Raw genomic sequence first — 17,223 nt, 5'->3', positions numbered from 1 at the left:
GGGGCGGAAGCAGTTACTAATCACCAAGGCCCAGGCTTGTTGGAGGGGCCCTTGGTCCGACGCCACCTCCCCTACTTCTTACCAATCAGCAGCCCAGCACATGCTGCTGTGTGCTGGGCTGCAGCGGGAGACTGCTTACTGCTGCCGCTGAGCAGCAGCAGCAGTATCCTCTTCTCTGCCTGTGGGGGAGAGCAATCACACTGATATCCTCCCCCCCAGATTTGCACCGGGTTTACAGCGCACCCCCTCCCCAGCGTGCAGCGCTACTTTGCGGCGCTGCAAATGTTTTTTTTCTAAGGGTGTGTGGCCACACCTCTTGTGATTACGTCACACCCCTTCTATAGTAACGGGGCCCTGGATAGGGCACAGAACCGATCTGAAGTGCAGCCACATCCAAATACCATCCACACTATAGAAGGCAAAATCACTCTGTTAATTCCATAAGCAAAATCTAATTAATTTATAGATGCAGTCAAGTAACCCGTAGGGCCTGATTCTGAGTCTCATGTTATATTGATATTCTTGCAAACAGCCAATTTTTTTATTAGCAGAGTATTGGGGCGGCATCAGGCTGGGTCTGACTTGATAGTAGAGTAGAATGTCACTATAATACGCAAGCGGATTGTGCTGGGAGTAGTAGTCCTCCAGACAACAGTTAAACCAGGGTATAATGTGCTGGCCATGTTTCTTCTGGTGTTCAGTATGTAATGCAGTTTTTTAGTGCTAGTGGCTGCTAGTCCACACGTGGTATAGCTTAACCAGTTCTTAGATTTATTGGACCAGGTAGAACAGGGATGGGGAACCTCAGCCCCGGGGCCCGTATAAGACCCGCGGACTCATTTGGTCTGGCCCTTGGAGCTTTTTTCTGCTAGTCTCATCTGGTTAGCAGGGTGCCTAGAATGGCACCCTGCAGCCAGAATCTATGCAGTAATGCCGCCTGGAGCGTCCTTAGGACGCTTCAGATCGTCACAGCGCTGCCCGGAGCATCCTCAGGATGCTCCAGGCATTACTGTAATCACTAGGCGATTGTGGCCCCAACCCCGTGTGACGTCATCAGGCCCGCGAATAATGTTATATATATATCAAAATGGCCCTCGGCAGAAAAAAGGTTCCCCACCCCTGAGGTAGAACAACAAGTGGGGAATGACACAGGGTTATCACAGGTGTAACAGCAGCAGATTTTATATATTATCACATTAATTAGAGAAGGTGCAAAAATACAGCAAGCACAACGACCATTTCAATCATGTAGATTTTCCTCAGGGGCATGAGTCTCCTGGCTCCGTACGTCCTCATGGAACGCCATGGGGTAAAGACGCCCAGAGACCCAACTGATGCGCATTAGTGCATGTTAGAGGTTGGGCCCACCTGTCTGAGCTCCGGCAGGTCCTAGTGGCTGATGGCCCAATCTTACCTGCCAGATGCTGGAGGGAGGCAGCGCAGGAGCACATTCCTTCCAACAGTTTTTTCATCTGCGCTTACGTCTAAGCCACACCGTGAGTGTGTCACAATGGTGTGCATACAGATTATTTTGGGCATTCCTGGGTGGTGACTGGGAGGTAATGGGGGTTGCAAATCACATAATGCATTGCAGATGTTGCGTTTTATAGAAGCATCACGTACGTACAGAGACGCATAGCGACTTACATAGAAGATAGAGAAACTGCACCGACTAACAGCATGACCATTATCAGCCCTTCCTAGAGAACTGTGCACTGACTAACTGCACACCCATTATCACCTCCCTGCTGGAGAACTGTGTACTGACTAACAGCATGACCATTATCACATCCCTGCTGGAGAACTGTGTACTGACTAACAGCATGACCATTATCACCTCCCTGCTGGAGAACTGTGTACTGACTAACAGCATGACCATTCTCACCTCCCTGCTGGAGAACTGTGTACTGACTAACAGCATGACCATTATCACCTCCCTGCTAGAGAACTATGTACTGACTAACAGCATGACCATTATCACCTCCCTGCTGGAGAACTGTGTATTGACTAACAGCATGACCATTATCACCTCCCTGCTAGATAAGTGTTCAGTAAATGCACGTCCATTATCACCCCCTTCTAGAGAACTGTGTACTGACTAACTGCATGCCCATTATAACCTCCATTTGAGAGAACTGTGTAATGACTAACTGCATGCCCATTATCACCCCCGTTAGAGAAATGTGTACAGAATAACTGCACACCCATTATCAATCCTTGCTAGAGAAGTGTGTACTGGCTAACTGCACTCCCCTTATCACCCACCTGATAGAGAATTGTGCATTGACTAACTGCACACCCATTCTCACCTCCTGCTAGAGAACTTTGCACAGACATTATCAACCCCAACTAGGGAACTGTGCACTGACTACACGCTTATTATCACTCCCTGTTAGAGAACTATGCATTGACTAACTGCACAACCATTATCCATCCCTGCTACAGAAGTGTGCACTGACTAACTGCATGCCCATTATCACCCCCTGCTAGAGAACACCTGTTATCATCTCCTGCTAGAGAACTGTGCACATACATTATCACCCCCAACTAGAGAACTGTGCACTGACTAACTGCATACCTATTATCACCCCTCTGCTAGAGAACTGTGCACTGACTAACTGCATACCCATTATCTCCCCCTGATAAACAACTGTGCACTGAATAACTACACTGGTTATCACATCCCTACTAGAGAATATGCACTAACTGCACACCTATTATCAGCTCCCTGCTAGAGAAGTTTGTACTAACTGCATGCCTGTTATTACCCACCTGCTAGAGAACTGTGCACAAACTAACTGCACACCCATTATCATCCCCCTACTAGAGAACTGTACACAGACTAACTACACAACCATTTTCATCCCCCCGCTAGAGAACTGTGCACAGACTAACTGCACACCCATTATCATCCCCCTACGAGAGAACTGTACACAGACTAACTACACAACCATTTTCATCCCCCCCGCTAGAGAACTGTGCACAGACTAACTGCACACCCTTCTCAGCCCCCTGCTAGAGAACTGTGTATAGACTAACTGCACACCCGTTATCATCCCCCTGCAAGAGAACTGTGCACAGACAAACTGCACACCCATTATCATCCCTGTCAGGGTTCAGCCTAGGATCGGCAATCTCTCACCTCTGCGCCGGCTTCCCCTGACTTCTCATTCGGTCAGACGTCTGGTGCAGTGATGGGCGAGGTGCTGAGCATTCTGCCTTAAGTACTTGTGAACTTCCATGGACGGCTGTGTGTGTTAGGGATCGGAGTTCTTAGCATGGGCGCCGCCATGACCGTTCCTATCATGTGACAGCCTCCCAACCAATGGTAGCATGATCTCGGTCAGCTGATGCTGTGCTCCAATCATCTGCTACCCCTGGGTATATATCCGGCTCCAGAACTCCAGGAAGTTGCCTGAGCAATGTTGTCGTTTTCCAGTATCTGCTGATGCTACTTCGTTCCAGGTCTGTCCTGTGATTACCAGTGACTCTTGTGCTCCAGTGTGTTCTGAATGTCTCTCCTGTGCTTGCAGCAAATACCTAATCATTGTGCTCAGGGCCTAATTCAGACCTGCTTGCGAGCACTGAGCGCTCGCAAGCGGGTCGATGTTGGCCAAGTGTGCATGCCCACGTCGGAGGCTGCTCCATCGTGTGCATGCGCGAGACCCGGATAGCGACGGGCAAGCCGTCGCTCCGGGTCTCGCTACAAAGGGGGCGTGCTGTCGATGGTGAGTGACAACATGCCCCCTTTGGTGGGCGTGCCGGGGGCGTGGCTGCCCAGATGGAGGCATTCCCATGGGAACGCCTACCGTCTGGGGCCGGCCCAACTGACATCACAAGTGATGTCGGTGGGAGTGCTTTTGGCTCTGATAGAGCCAAAAGCACTCCAGGGCTTGCGGCAACGAGACCCTACCACAAGGGTCTCGTCGCAAGCCCGATGGTCGCGACGGTCTTGACCATCGCGACCATCTTTTTGGCCGCTCGCTATAGCTGTGGGTGGGAGGCCGCTCTAAAAAAAGAGAAGGACGGCCCTGATTCAGAGCGAGCTCTCTGTCAGAGCATCCGACTCTGAATCAGGGCCTCAGTGTGTTCAGAATATCTCCAGTGCTTGCAGCAAATACCAAAGCATTGTGCTGCAGTGAGTTCAGAATATCTCTCCAGTGCTTGCAGCAATTACCAGCCACAGTTCTGCAGTCACTACTGTATCCAGTTACAGTTCACTGTCACTACAGCATCCAGCCTCAATACAGCTGTCACCACAGCATCCAGCCTCAATACAGCTGTCACCACAGCATCCAGCCTCAGTTCTGCAGTTACTACTGCATCCAGCCTCAGTTCTGCAGTTACTACTGCATCTAGCCTCAGTTCTGCAGTCACTACTGCATCCGGTCTCAAATACCACTGTCACCACAGTATCCTGCCTCAGTTCTGCAGTTACTACTGCATCCAGCCTCAGTCAATACAGCATCCAATCCTCTGTGCCATTGTGCCTCCTAGACCCTTCTGTATATATTAGAAGCTATACTAGGGTATAGCTTATTTCTTGTAGAAATATTCTCTAGGGCCACTGTAACGAGGTTCTCCATTTCCCACGGTATCAGTCACCAGTGCAAAGGACCGCGGTCTGTCAGCTGGGTGCAGCTAAGCCCATATCCCACTTGGAGGGGACACTGGCGAACACCTCCCGGATGGTTAGACTCCGCACCTTTGTACTGGTCTCGTCAACGACTGGTATTCGTGGATGAGGAGATCTTGTGTACAGGCCCCACATCTCAGATCCCCCCTTCAGTCCTGAACCTCAGCTTGCACCCCACAGTAGGGGATTCCATAGAGCCGGTCGTGACAATCCCCCTGCTAGAGAACTGTGCACAGACTAACTGCACACCCGTTGTCATCCCCCTGCAAGTGAACTGTGGGCCTGATTCAGAGCCGGACGCTTTTTCAGAGAGCTCGCTCTGAATCAGGGCGTTTTTTTTTGTTTTGTTTTTGTTTCGGCCTCCTGGTAACTTGCATAGCTGTGGGTGACCACCCACAGCTTTTGCGAGCGGCCAGGTGATGGTCGCGACCATCGGGGCTTGCGACGAGACCCTTGTGGTAAGGTCTCATTCCCGCAAGCCCCAGTGAGCTTCCGGCTCTAAATACAGCCGGAAGCTCACCACTGACCTCACTGGTTATGTCAGTGGTGCCTCCCACAAACGGCAGGCGTTCCTTCGGGAACGGCTCTGTTTGTGTAGCCACCACCCCTGCCCGCCTCCAAAACGGGCCGAGCTGTCAATCATAATCGACAGCCACCCTCTTTTTGTGCTAGACCCGTAACAACGGAGCGCCCGTTGCTGGCCGGATCTCGTGCATGCACAAGCCGGAGCCGGCTCCGGCGTGCGCATGCGCAGTGGGGGACCATCGACCCGCTAGCGAGCGCCGTGTGCTCGCCAGCGGGTCTGAATCAGGCCCTGTGTACAAACTAACTGCACAACCATTATCATCTCCCTGCTAGAGTACTGTGCACAGACTAACAGCACACCCATCCTGTGCTGCTTCATAAATTAAGTGCCACGACCATTGTGCTAAACCCTGTCATGGTAGCGCTAATCCCTTTCATAGTTGAGATAAATAAATGACAAGCAAAACATGTAGACCTGCCAATCTTTTCAATATCAACATTTTCATTGTCAACATTTTGATAAGATCAAAATGTCAACAGTAAAAATGTCGGCATTTCTATATTTTGATTGCAGATTAAACTATCTTGGGCCTAATTTAGAGGTGATGCAGCGTCTTTTCCAGCAGCAGTGTCTGTGTCTTAATGCTAATGCTGTGACCAATTATGGGCCTGATTTATCAATGACATTTATCTCTCACAACGAGTGATAAAACTTGCTGTGTATGATAAATAGTGCTCCAGCCAATCAGCTCCCAACTGTCATTTTTCAAACAGATGACAGTTTAGAGCTGATTGGCTGGAGCACTATTATCATACGCAACAAGTTTTATCACTCGTTGTGAGAGATAAAACGCGTCCTGTCTGTACTGAGACACCCTCTTGCAGCAGCACTAATTCGACTTAGTGCGTCTTTATATACACACCATCATGGTCACTATAGCAGGTACAATATCTCCGTCTTTACATGGCGTCCTGTGTCAGCGCTACTGCGTAATTAGACAGTCATGCCGGCGACACGCCCATGTCTGCTTAACCACCCCCCTGTTTTCTCTCTGAAACACTCAATAAAATCCGCGGCTCTTGCGTCCAAATTCGTTCTGCGTCTGCCAGTGGTAACCATTGGGACACATGCACAGTGCTTCCAACATTGGCCAACTGCGTGAATATCGCATTGCGTGCATGTAGCGTGCACCCCAGATTCACGTCCCTGTATGTGCAGTTTCCTATATTTTGAATGTTGACATTTTGACCATTTTAATTTTTTTTTACATGATCAGAATGTCTAGGGTGCAAAAGAAATTGAAATAACAGCGCTGCTTGCTGTGTCACACTGTGTCGGTGGTAAGAAAAATGAAGATACTTATCCATAATAGTTGAGCTTAATGTGCCCCTCCTATGGTTCTCTCTTCCTCTTCCTCTTCAACCAAAGGTTTCAATCAGAGATGGGTATGCTCCTATAATGGTATCTTTAATACAAGATCCGTCAAACAGATGTGTAAACACACCTAAACTTACGCTTGTGTAAAGCGAGACAAGGTGTATGAAGGTATCTTTAACCCAGGAAAAACTTGAAAGCAGAAAGCCAGTACCAGTACTCACAGGGCTTCTAGTGATTTTCAACACATAAAGGTATCTTTCATTCAGGGCTTCTAGTAACCTCCAACATATAGGATATCTTTCATTCCTCCATTAGTAATAAACGGTAATGTGATATTGTTCATAGGATGACATTTTAATATAACAATAAAAGATGGTGTCAGACAAATGACTTCATAAACATATATATATATATATATATATATATATATATATATATAATAAACATTCTGAGGGGGAAATAGCCACACTGTGACAGGCTGAGGTAGAGTGGTGTGGAGGTATTATGACTCCGGATCCCAGGTATGCACAATAAATAAATAAACACACAACTCTCCGCACCTACCTCATGTATGTACACCACATGCAGCAATACCCGTGAGAAGGTCACCTTCCAAGCCAACGCGTTTCGAGAACTAACTTGTTCAAGGCAAATAAAAAATAACGAGACCTAGGTCCTAGGTACAATGGGTTTCGTTCAGAGTTTGTCCAGTGCGCATGTGCACGAGGGAGCCGGCTCCTTCGTGCACATGCATGAGACCCGCTACGACGGACAGCGCCGGTCGTAGCGGGTCTCTTTCCAAAGGGGGCGAGCTGTCGATGTTGATTGACAGCTCGCCCCGTTTGGAAGGCGGGCCGGGGGGGTGGCAGCCCAAACGGAGGTGTTCCCATGGGAGGAGGCATCACTAGTGATGTCAGTGGAGAGCTTCCGGCTCTGACAGAGCCAGAAGCTCTCCGGGGCTTACGACAAGTGAGACCCTACCCTAGGGTCTCGTCGTAAGCCCCGATGGTCTACGACCATTGCAACCATCACCCTAGCGGTCGTTAGAGCTGTCGGTGTAAACAGACCTTTAATATGGATGGTTGGTACTGCCAGTATGTTTATGTGACCAGTCCCTGTGGTCAACTCTACCAGTTCCCTTTCTATCAGTGGATATCTGGTCCAATGACTGTGGAAATCCCTCAGGGGAAGGGTAAGATGAGGTTCTCATAGCTACATTTTATTCAGTTTGGCTTATGTTGCCTGGGTTATCATGACATGGCCAATGTGGGTGGTACATGTTATAATAATAATAACTTTATTTATATAGCGTTTTTCCCCCAAAACACTCAAGGTGCATGATATTTTTATCGTGGGACCTGAATACAGCTAGGTGCTCATAGATTAAATTATACTCAATGCATCATGAACCCCTACAATCCTCTAGCGCTAAAGGACATATAGCTGATAAGAGTGGTTCTATGTACAATGACTGGGAGGTACTGGAGTACAAGCTACTCCTCAGGTGGGAAGAACCATGGGTGGACATTCATCTACGAAGTCACATAACTCAACTGTCTGGAAGCTTAATATCAACCCCTAATCACCAGGTTATCTACAGTACAACATTGAGGGGAGCTGTTGTAGCATACCTGTTCTCTGTTTCAGGCATCATTTTATCCGAGAATACTCACCCTCTTCTCCAGCAGCAACGGAAAGCGGAACTGGAGAAGCAGAGAGAAACACACAGGTGAGTGACCAATGTACATGCAGTGATGTTTTATATCCCGACTGTCCTATCTGTTCGGATTCTTCCCGTGGGGAGATGATTTCCTTGAAACTAGAACTCTTGAACTCTCAGATTGGCTGTATGGTGCACTGGGTGTCACCGACCACAGAGACACCACTGATTAGGACAGAGTTAACATAGAGCTAGAGCCCTCCAGCACTGTGCCATTAACTGTTGCTTTCAAATCTGTTATTTTCATATCTCCCGCTTAGTATACTTAACAACCACCTTTTTTGATAAACCAATGATAAAGCATGTCTTCCAGTACAGTATTGTCTACATTATTATTCCAAGAATAGAGCATTTTTTTTAAAACTTGTGTTCTGTTCTGTCCACCAATGTGGGTTATTGCTGGTAGTAACCTTATTATTATGTAGGGTGAAGCAAAAACAAGCCCTTTCCCCAGGGGTGAAGCTAGGCGGTCTGTCAAAAACTCAGCTTGGTCCCCCCCCATAGTATATACTAGACACCCTCAGTTTGCTTGAATACAGCCATTAATATTTAAACACTCAAATGTATGTAAGGTGCGGGCAAAACCCATGTTTTAGTCCCATTACATAAATAAGCCAGTGCCAGTTGCATTTATTCTGTGGTTTAAGGGTGTCTTTACTTTTGAATGGAACATGAAGGATCCACTGTCTTAACACTCAAAATTAAGTATTGCTGCTCATACTGCACTACCTCACCAACTATAGTGCATCACAGTGACTTCCATACTATACAGAGACCATCACAGTGACTTCCATACTATACAGAGACCATCTCAGTGACTTCCATACTATACAGAGACCATCACAGTGACTTCCATACTATACAGAGACCATCACAGTGACTTCCATACTATACAGAGACCATCACAGTGACTTCCATACTATACAGAGACCATCACAGTGACTGCCATGTATTGCAGAGAGCATCAGTTACTGCCATATAATACAGAGAGTATTGCAGTGACCACCATATAATAATGAGATCATCACAATGACCGCCATATAATACAGAGATTATCACAGTGAGTACCATATAGTACACAGAGCATCAGTATTCACCATAAAATGCAGAGGACACTACAGTGACAGCCAAATAATACAGTGAATATCACAGCCACATAGCAGGGCCACTGGCAACACCATTTGCACAGTCCAACCATACGCCTCTCTCTTTCTGGCTCCCTGTATGCAGTGCGCGCCATGGCTAGTATGTCAGCACAGGCAAACGGAGGGCCTGATTCAGAGTTGGGACTAGAGTAAGATAGAGCAAGTAACTCTGTAATGCAAGGGGTGCAAATACATACTTTATATTTGCATGTGGGGTAAATACTGGCTGCTGTTGCATGTAGCCCACAAATGCTGCACAGCTTTATTATTACACTGCAATTTAGATTTGGACACACGCCTCCCAAATCTAAATCTGCACATTTTAAATCTGCTCCACCTGCAGTGCAACGTGGCTTTGACCAAGATACACATCTTTCTTACTCTATTCCCAACCCTGAACCAGGCCCTGAGTCTGCGGTTGCGATGTGAAGCATACATCCGTGGCGCTGCATATTTGAAGGGTGATGATGATTGATTATCACCCTTCATTTTAAATGCAGCTACCTGTCTGCCGGTGCCCTCTCCCACTCACATAGGACAGATGCCTTTCCCTCGCAAAAAAACCTTTTCTCCGGTTCAAAGGTTATCACCCTTTGATTAATCGGTCTGCATTTTTATACCAGCAATAGTACTGTGTACTTCCAGCCCTTGGTTCTCATGTTTGAATTTAGGTGTTTAAGCAAAAGTTTATAAACGGAGAAAGGCATTGTCTATGCAGGAGGAGCATAATATTTCTCTCTATAAATAAGTTGTAACTTAGTTTGTGTCCTGCAGGTGGAAAGTGTATGCAGAGGGCGTCCCTCACTGCATTGATGCAGACACGGTTCTGGATCTGCCAAGCAATGACCAGTTCTCTTTCCTAAAACGGACCGACTTTTCCTCGGCTAAGAAGGTTGTGTATGTATCTCTGCTGAATAGACTATAGCTAGGTCATAAACCTGTAATGACCCCTGAGTTCCAAACTTGTCTTGTGTTTACATGACTCCTGTGAGCCTGGTGGCTCTCAGAAATTACCTATAGATGTGTCCTTATACACCGCGGCTCAAGTCACGCCAAATAGTCTCTCTTGGTGCGCCAGGTCCCGTGCGACTTTAGTCAAAATGTGCGTTTTAATTGCATAATTAAAACAACTTAAAGTGACAACTACATTGCTAGTGTACCCTCAGCAATGCAACGTGCTGTACTGTACTTGTACATCTGTGTGTGGGTTGGGTATGAAATCCGGACTGTCGGGATGCCGCTGGTCAGAATACCGACAGCGGCATCCCGTCAGCCAGAATCCTGACACCCATAGAAACTAATGGTAAGTGTTCCCCTAACCCCTACCCTAACCGTCCCTCCCCGATGCCTAACCCTAACCTACCCTCCTAGTGCCTAAGCTTAACCTCCCACTCCCCACACACTAATACTAACCCTCCCCCTGGTGCCTAACCCTAACCCCGCTACCTAACGCTAACCTCCCCTTAACACCTCGATACTTACCTTTGGGATGCCGACGGTTGGTATACTGGTGCTGAGATCCCAACCTGTCGGGATTTCGTCGCCGGTATTCAGACCGTCGGCATTCTGCATGCCGGGATACAGACTGCATCCCCTGTGTGTGGCTGAGTCAGAATCAGTGTAAAAAGGGCTCCGATTTGGGCGTCTGCGGCTTTTTCTCACGCTATGTTCCGTTGTGCTTCACCTGAGACTTTGTACTTGCGTTATACCAATTCCTGTGCGAGCAAAATTGCAACCAAGCCTCTCGGGTACACTGTAAGTGGCTTTATGCTGCGTTTGTGATGCGACTAAGACGCAAAATGCTAATAAAACGTTTGTAAACTGCTCCTCTCAGAGCATCTCGGACACACCGGATGTCTCGCGCCATATGAGGACACATCTGTAATATGTCCCTCTTTTTTGACAATCTCCCATACTCATATAACTCTTCAATCTGTCTGTTATATTCAACATAATTATTATTAATATTATCCTTTATTTATATGGTGCCACAAGTGTTCCACAGTGCCTTACATAGTACATAAACAAATAAGTGAACAAGAAACAAGTGACTTATGGTATGATACAATACAATGCAGGACAAGGTTTATTTACATTGCTGCATTAGTGCTTATAACACTCAAATAAGCAACAGGATGTAAGTGTTAGGTGCCCTAGTGGGGAGTAAGGAGTAGATGAAAGTATAAGTAAGGAGGTGCACAAGTGGGTAGAGGACCCTGCTCGTGAGAACTTACGTTCTAATGGGGAGGGGCAGACAAACAGACGTGACACAGATGGGGTAGATAGAGAAGAAGGAGCGTGTAGCAGTGAGTTAGGATGAGAGCTGGAAGGCTTTGATGAAGTAGTGGGTCTTGAGAGCCCATTGAAGATTTGTAGAGAGGTGGAGAGTCTGATGAGGAGAGGGAGTTCCTGAGATAGGGAGCAGCATGGGCAAAATCTTGGAGGCGGGAGTGGGAGGAAGCAATTAGTTGGCATGAGAGGCGGCGTGCATTTATTGAGCGAAGAGAGCAGATAGGAGTGTAAAGGGAGAGGAGGTCAGAGATGTAAATGAGGGAGGAATGGGTGAGGGCTTTGTGAGTGTAAAAACCCTGAATTGGGTTCTGAAGGGGAAGGGGAACCAGTGGAGTGCTTGTAGGAGAGGGGAGGCAGATGTAGAACGTTTCGAGAGGAAGATGAGCCGAACAGCAGCATTGAGGGCAGATTGGAGTAGAGAGAGGTGGTGTTCAGGGAGGCCAGGTAGGAGGAGGTTACTGTAGTCCAATCTGGTATATTTACTATTAACTTAGTGGAACTAGATCTGTATAGTAAGCTGTACATGACATAACTGTGTTCCTGGAGGCATACTGATGCAGCAATCCCTAAATGCACATTTGCACTAGTGTCAGTCTCAGTCAGGCGAGGTATGCTGCAATGATTTGATTTTACATTCAGCATAGGATGACTTCAATTATAATTGGTCCCAAAAATAAAGAGATCTATATGTAGTTGCATCTTAACATCCCAATCTCCCTTTGCATTGTTCCCAATTTGTACTGTGTATAGATGGGTTGACTTCAGCACCATTAACAAGTGAGGGAATTTAAAATTTTTCAGGCACCTGTCCATACATAAGTGCTTATGGATCTCTATCGTTACTGTACTTTCTCTCACAGAGATCTTCAGATGATGCTGGAAGGATTTGCAATCAGTAAGGAATCATGGACTGATATAGAAGACATCAGATTTGTGTCCTGCCTAAATAGCTCAAAAATTTCTGGTACAGTATGTTTAGATTTTTAGATTTTTGCAAGACGGCTTCTATACCCCCTGTAGAACTAAAAGCCCAGGTGATCTTCTGCAAGATAGGCTTATTTATCTACTTAAACCCCAAACTACTTTCCCATGATGGGTAAAACAAGAATACGAGTAACATGTAACGTTGGCAAATAAAATGTTGCGGTTGAGCTTGACCTGATAATCACTACTGAGACATGGAACGTCTGACTTGTTGAAGGCTTGTCCGATTCATCTTGATTCCTAATTAAATGTCTCTTATCTTGTGAAATTGGGCCAGAATCAGGGGTGGGCGCAAGTAAAACATCAGGCACAAGAGGACGGTATTTAACTTCTGTCCATGCATCCGAAATGCACTACACACGTGTCCCGATGGTTACCATCGTCGCATACATAAGTCGCAGCTGTTTCTGTTTAGCGTCCACCTCCAAATCAGGACCATTATCACTAATCTTAACATAAAATAATCCATGTAGCCCCTCCACTCACACTGTGATTGCATGAAATAATCCGGGATCTCAAGTCTTTTATCCCCAGCTGTGGTGGATGAGTTATAGAAGGAGGATGACTTCTTCGGTAGCCAATATCTGAATGGAGCAAACGCTGCGCTAATCAAGGAATGCTCCAAAATCCCTGAGAACTTCCCAGTTGGTGACAACATGGTGGTTGCATCTGTGGGGACCTCCACCAATCTGCAGAAAGACCTAGAGGTGGGTAATAGATGACATGGGTTAACCAGTGTTTGTCAGTTTTTGGAAACGAATGACCATGAAACATTCTAGCTACCCCATTTATTCTTTTAGTACATAGTTAGCCCCAAAACCCATTCTTCATAACCCAGATACTCTGCAATAAACTGGTGCTTGTGTCCTGCAGGACGGCAACATCTTCCTGGCAGATTACACGATTCTGCAGGGCACTCCCTACCAATGATTCCATAAATGGAAAGCAACAATACATTGCTGCCCCTATGTGTCTACTGTGGAAAAATCCTGAAGATCAACTTGTCCCAATAGCCATCCAGGCAAGTATCTAAGAATACATATATTGAACACTTTATCTTATCACAAATCTATGCTCCATTAACTGAGCTGAAATTTCATGTGGTGTGCTTGGATTAATGTATATACTGGACACTGTAGAGCAGATGTATCAAGCCTCAGGGATAGATACATGGGAGAAGTTTCCCAAAGCAACCAATCAGCTTCTAATTGTCATTTAAAAAAACGTTGCTAGATAAATGACAGTTAGAAGCTGATTAGTTGCTTCAGGAAATGCCTCCACTTTATCTCTCTCCAAAGCTAGATACATCTCGCCCTAATTCGTTGGAATGTGTGTACAGATGGTGGTTTGCCAGAGTTAATGGGATTGGGTATGAAATCCCGGCTTCTATATCATCCCGACAGCCAGAATCCCGACACACATAGGAACTAACGGTGTTTTCCTAACCACTAACACCCCCTTCCTGGTGTCTAAACCTGACCTCCCCCCTAGTGCCTAAACTTAACCCCCCCTCCCCGCACCCTAAACCTAACACTCCCTCCCCGGGGCCTAACCCTCTCCCTAGTGCCTAACCCTAACCCCGCACCCTAACTCTAACCTCCACCTAACACCCTGATACTTACTTTCGGGATGCCAGCGGTCGGGATACTTATGCCAAGATCCCGACCTGTCGGGATTTCGGCGCCGGTATTTAGACCATCGACATCCCACACGCCGGGATGCCAACTACATCCCAGTTAATATACACACCAGCCAAATGTGTGATTGACCCAAGCATAAGTCCAGTGTAGGGTAACCAGGCAGTGTGGTTTATTGAGCAAATGATAGTACAGCCGTACTCACTGTTACACTGGTTGGAGGGCATGAAGTGGAGCTAGTAGTGTAGCAGGGCGCAGACAGATCACCAGAGGGTGACTGTCTTTTGGATGCAGTAGCAGTGCGGATGCTGGAACAGCGGTATTACAGGTAATAGGTCGTAGGTCTCAGGAGCTAAGGGGGATTCATCTCCCACTATGTCACTCATACACAGTGGCAAGACAGCACCGCACAGTAGTAGGGCCGCCATCATGATAGGGGAATAAAGTATCATTCCCAGAGGAGCCATGTTGGCGACTGCGCAATAGTGTTCTCCTATTCTAACATTGAAAACCTAAGATATTTTTGACACCAGTCTTTTTCTTGTCTATCTCTAATCTAGTAATTGATAACTGGAATATGGATGTAGGTGTGACTAAAGCTTTCAGGGCACCAGTACTAAATAAGTTTTGGGCATCATATGTCTTAATCTGTAATGATCACTAGAGGCATAGAATATCTATGAAGTGTGGGAGACTGCACGTTTTGTGGGCCCAGTAGCAGTATTGGCACCTGCTCCTCTAGTTATTGTGTGACCTTGAACAAGGGGAAGCAGCTTGTGAACGGTGATAACGTGGCTAGCTCAGCAAGTGCATTTAAGATAGCAGTTTAACTTGGTGGACATACAGTGGTTTGCTTAAATCAACAGCCTCAATTTTTACGGAACCCCAACATGTAGTTCCCAACTTACAGCTTAATGTTAAGTTGAACATATGCTAGTTTCTAACTACCATGGGGGGGGACCCTAAAACTTTGACCCTCAAAATAATAGAGCAATTTGAGGGAACAAAAAGAGAGGAAATAGATTCAAAAAGGTTATGTGTAGGGGAATGCTCTTTGATCTTCAGGTTAGATACGTTATATCTAAATGGTCTCACTGAAATGCTAGACTATGGGGGTGATTTAATAAAGCTTGGAGAGAGATAAAATTGGAGATAAATAGCACCAACCAATTAGCTTCCAACTGTCATTTTTGAAACACAGCCTGTAAAGTGACAGAAAGGAGCTGATTGATTGGTGCTATTTATCTTAAATTTTATCTCTCTCCAAGTTTTATTAAGTGGTCTATTTACTGTACTAAGCAGTGTTAGGAGACAGAGTGAAAAGTAAAAAGGTGCCAGACAATCAGCTCCTAACTGCCATCTCACAGGCTGTGTTTGAAAAATGACAGTTGGGAGCTGACACTGCTTAGTAAATAGACCACTTAATCACCCCCATATCTGTCTAGACTAATATATGTAGTAGCCTTAGCTTTTAAAGCAGTTTCCCACCTAGATAGGAAGCTTTTTTTTCTTCAGGTCTGCCCTTAAATGTGTTAAAATTGACATATATTCTCCTTAGTATTCCTAAATGAAGGGTTTATCCATTGAGCCCACCCATTACCATGCAATAGTTAGAGCCACTGCAAGTGGACGTCCATCACTGCACTGGCTCGTGCTGTTCCAGGTCTAGAGATGGGGAGACTAATATATTCTGATGTGATATAATGTGGATGGAATAATAACAAAATGAAGATTAAGCATAAAAATTAGGAAAAATAATTAGAGATGTGCTCCAACCCTCGTGTTTTGGTTTTGGATCTGGATCTCCCCTGGTTTTGGATCTGATTTTTTTCCTTGGTGTTTTATTTTTCGGTTTTGGTTCTGGATTGTTTATTAAAATATCATAAAAACAGCTAAAATCCCATAAAATGTGCCTGTTTTTGTTCCTACAGTATTAATAACCTCAATAACATTTATTTCCAGTCATTTCCAATCAATTTTGACCACCTCACAATATTATTTTTTTCATCTAGTTAATGCCAAAAGGTTGCATCCAGCTAGCTGGCTAACTAAGCTAAGCAGCACAGTGGGCGGCACTAACATGTGGCAGTTCAGCTTCCAATTTCAAGCATGGATACAGTGTGTTATACAGTGTGGGTTGGATACACCAATAGGGCACTTACTGTGACAGCAGTGTCGGCAGAGCAGGGGTTGCTGACGGTGTCCTCAGTGCATGAAATGGTGGTGCTGGCAGTGTCCTCAGTGCAGGGTACCGGCAATGCCAGCAGTGTCTTCAGTGCAGATTTTCTGGCTGTGTTGGCAGTGCAGGGGTTACTGACGGTGTCCTCAGTACATGGAATGGCAGTGCTGCGGTGCTGTCAGTGTCCTCAGTGAAGGGTAACAGCGGTGTCGGAAGTGCGGAGGTGCCAGCTGTGTCTTTAGTGCAGGTTTGATGGCTGTGTTGGCAGTGCGGGGGTTGCTGATGGTGTCCTCAGTACATGGAATGGCAGTGCTGCGGTGCTGGCAGTGTCCTCAGTGCAGGGTACCGGTGGAATCAGCAGAGCGAGGGTGGCAGTGGTGTCTTCAGTGCAGGTTTGCTGGCTGTGACAGCAGTGTGGGGGTTGCTGACTGTGTCCTCAGTGCATGGAATGGCAGTACTGCGGTGCTGGCAATGTCCTCAGTGCAGGGTACCGGCGGTGTTAGCAAAGCGGGGCTGCCAGTGGTGTCTTCAGTGCAGGTTTGCTGGCTGGGTCGGCAGTGCGGGGGTTGCTGATGGTGTCCTTAGTACATGGAATGGCAGTGTGGGAGTGCTGGCAATGTCCTCAGTTGAGGGTACCGGCAGAGCGGGGGTGCCAGCGGTGTCCTCAGTGCAGGTTTGCTGACTGTGTCGGCAGTTCTGGGGTGTTCTCAATGCAGGATGCCGGCGG

The 17,223-nt window shown here is 46.6% G+C and overlaps 1 protein-coding gene across 1 annotated transcript in view; it reads left to right on the top strand.

The window, feature by feature from the left end:
• LOC148477493 (hydroperoxide isomerase ALOXE3-like) overlaps positions 1 to 17,223 on the top strand; it is a 75,433-nt gene that overhangs the window by 17,666 nt on the left and 40,544 nt on the right. The window contains exons 5-9 of the mRNA XM_088456720.1: positions 638 to 672; positions 7,605 to 7,731; positions 8,187 to 8,268; positions 10,179 to 10,301; positions 12,557 to 12,660. Of these exons, the coding sequence (XP_088312846.1) occupies positions 638 to 672; positions 7,605 to 7,731; positions 8,187 to 8,268; positions 10,179 to 10,301; positions 12,557 to 12,660 (471 nt within the window). The remainder of the gene's footprint in view (positions 1 to 637; positions 673 to 7,604; positions 7,732 to 8,186; positions 8,269 to 10,178; positions 10,302 to 12,556; positions 12,661 to 17,223) is intronic.

The sequence above is a fragment of the Taudactylus pleione genome, unplaced genomic scaffold (assembly GCF_031769625.1).
Source record: "Taudactylus pleione unplaced genomic scaffold, aTauple2 ptg000711l, whole genome shotgun sequence".
NCBI classification, from domain to species: domain Eukaryota; kingdom Metazoa; phylum Chordata; class Amphibia; order Anura; family Myobatrachidae; genus Taudactylus; species Taudactylus pleione.
This window is presented reverse-complemented; position numbering and strand designations above follow the sequence as displayed.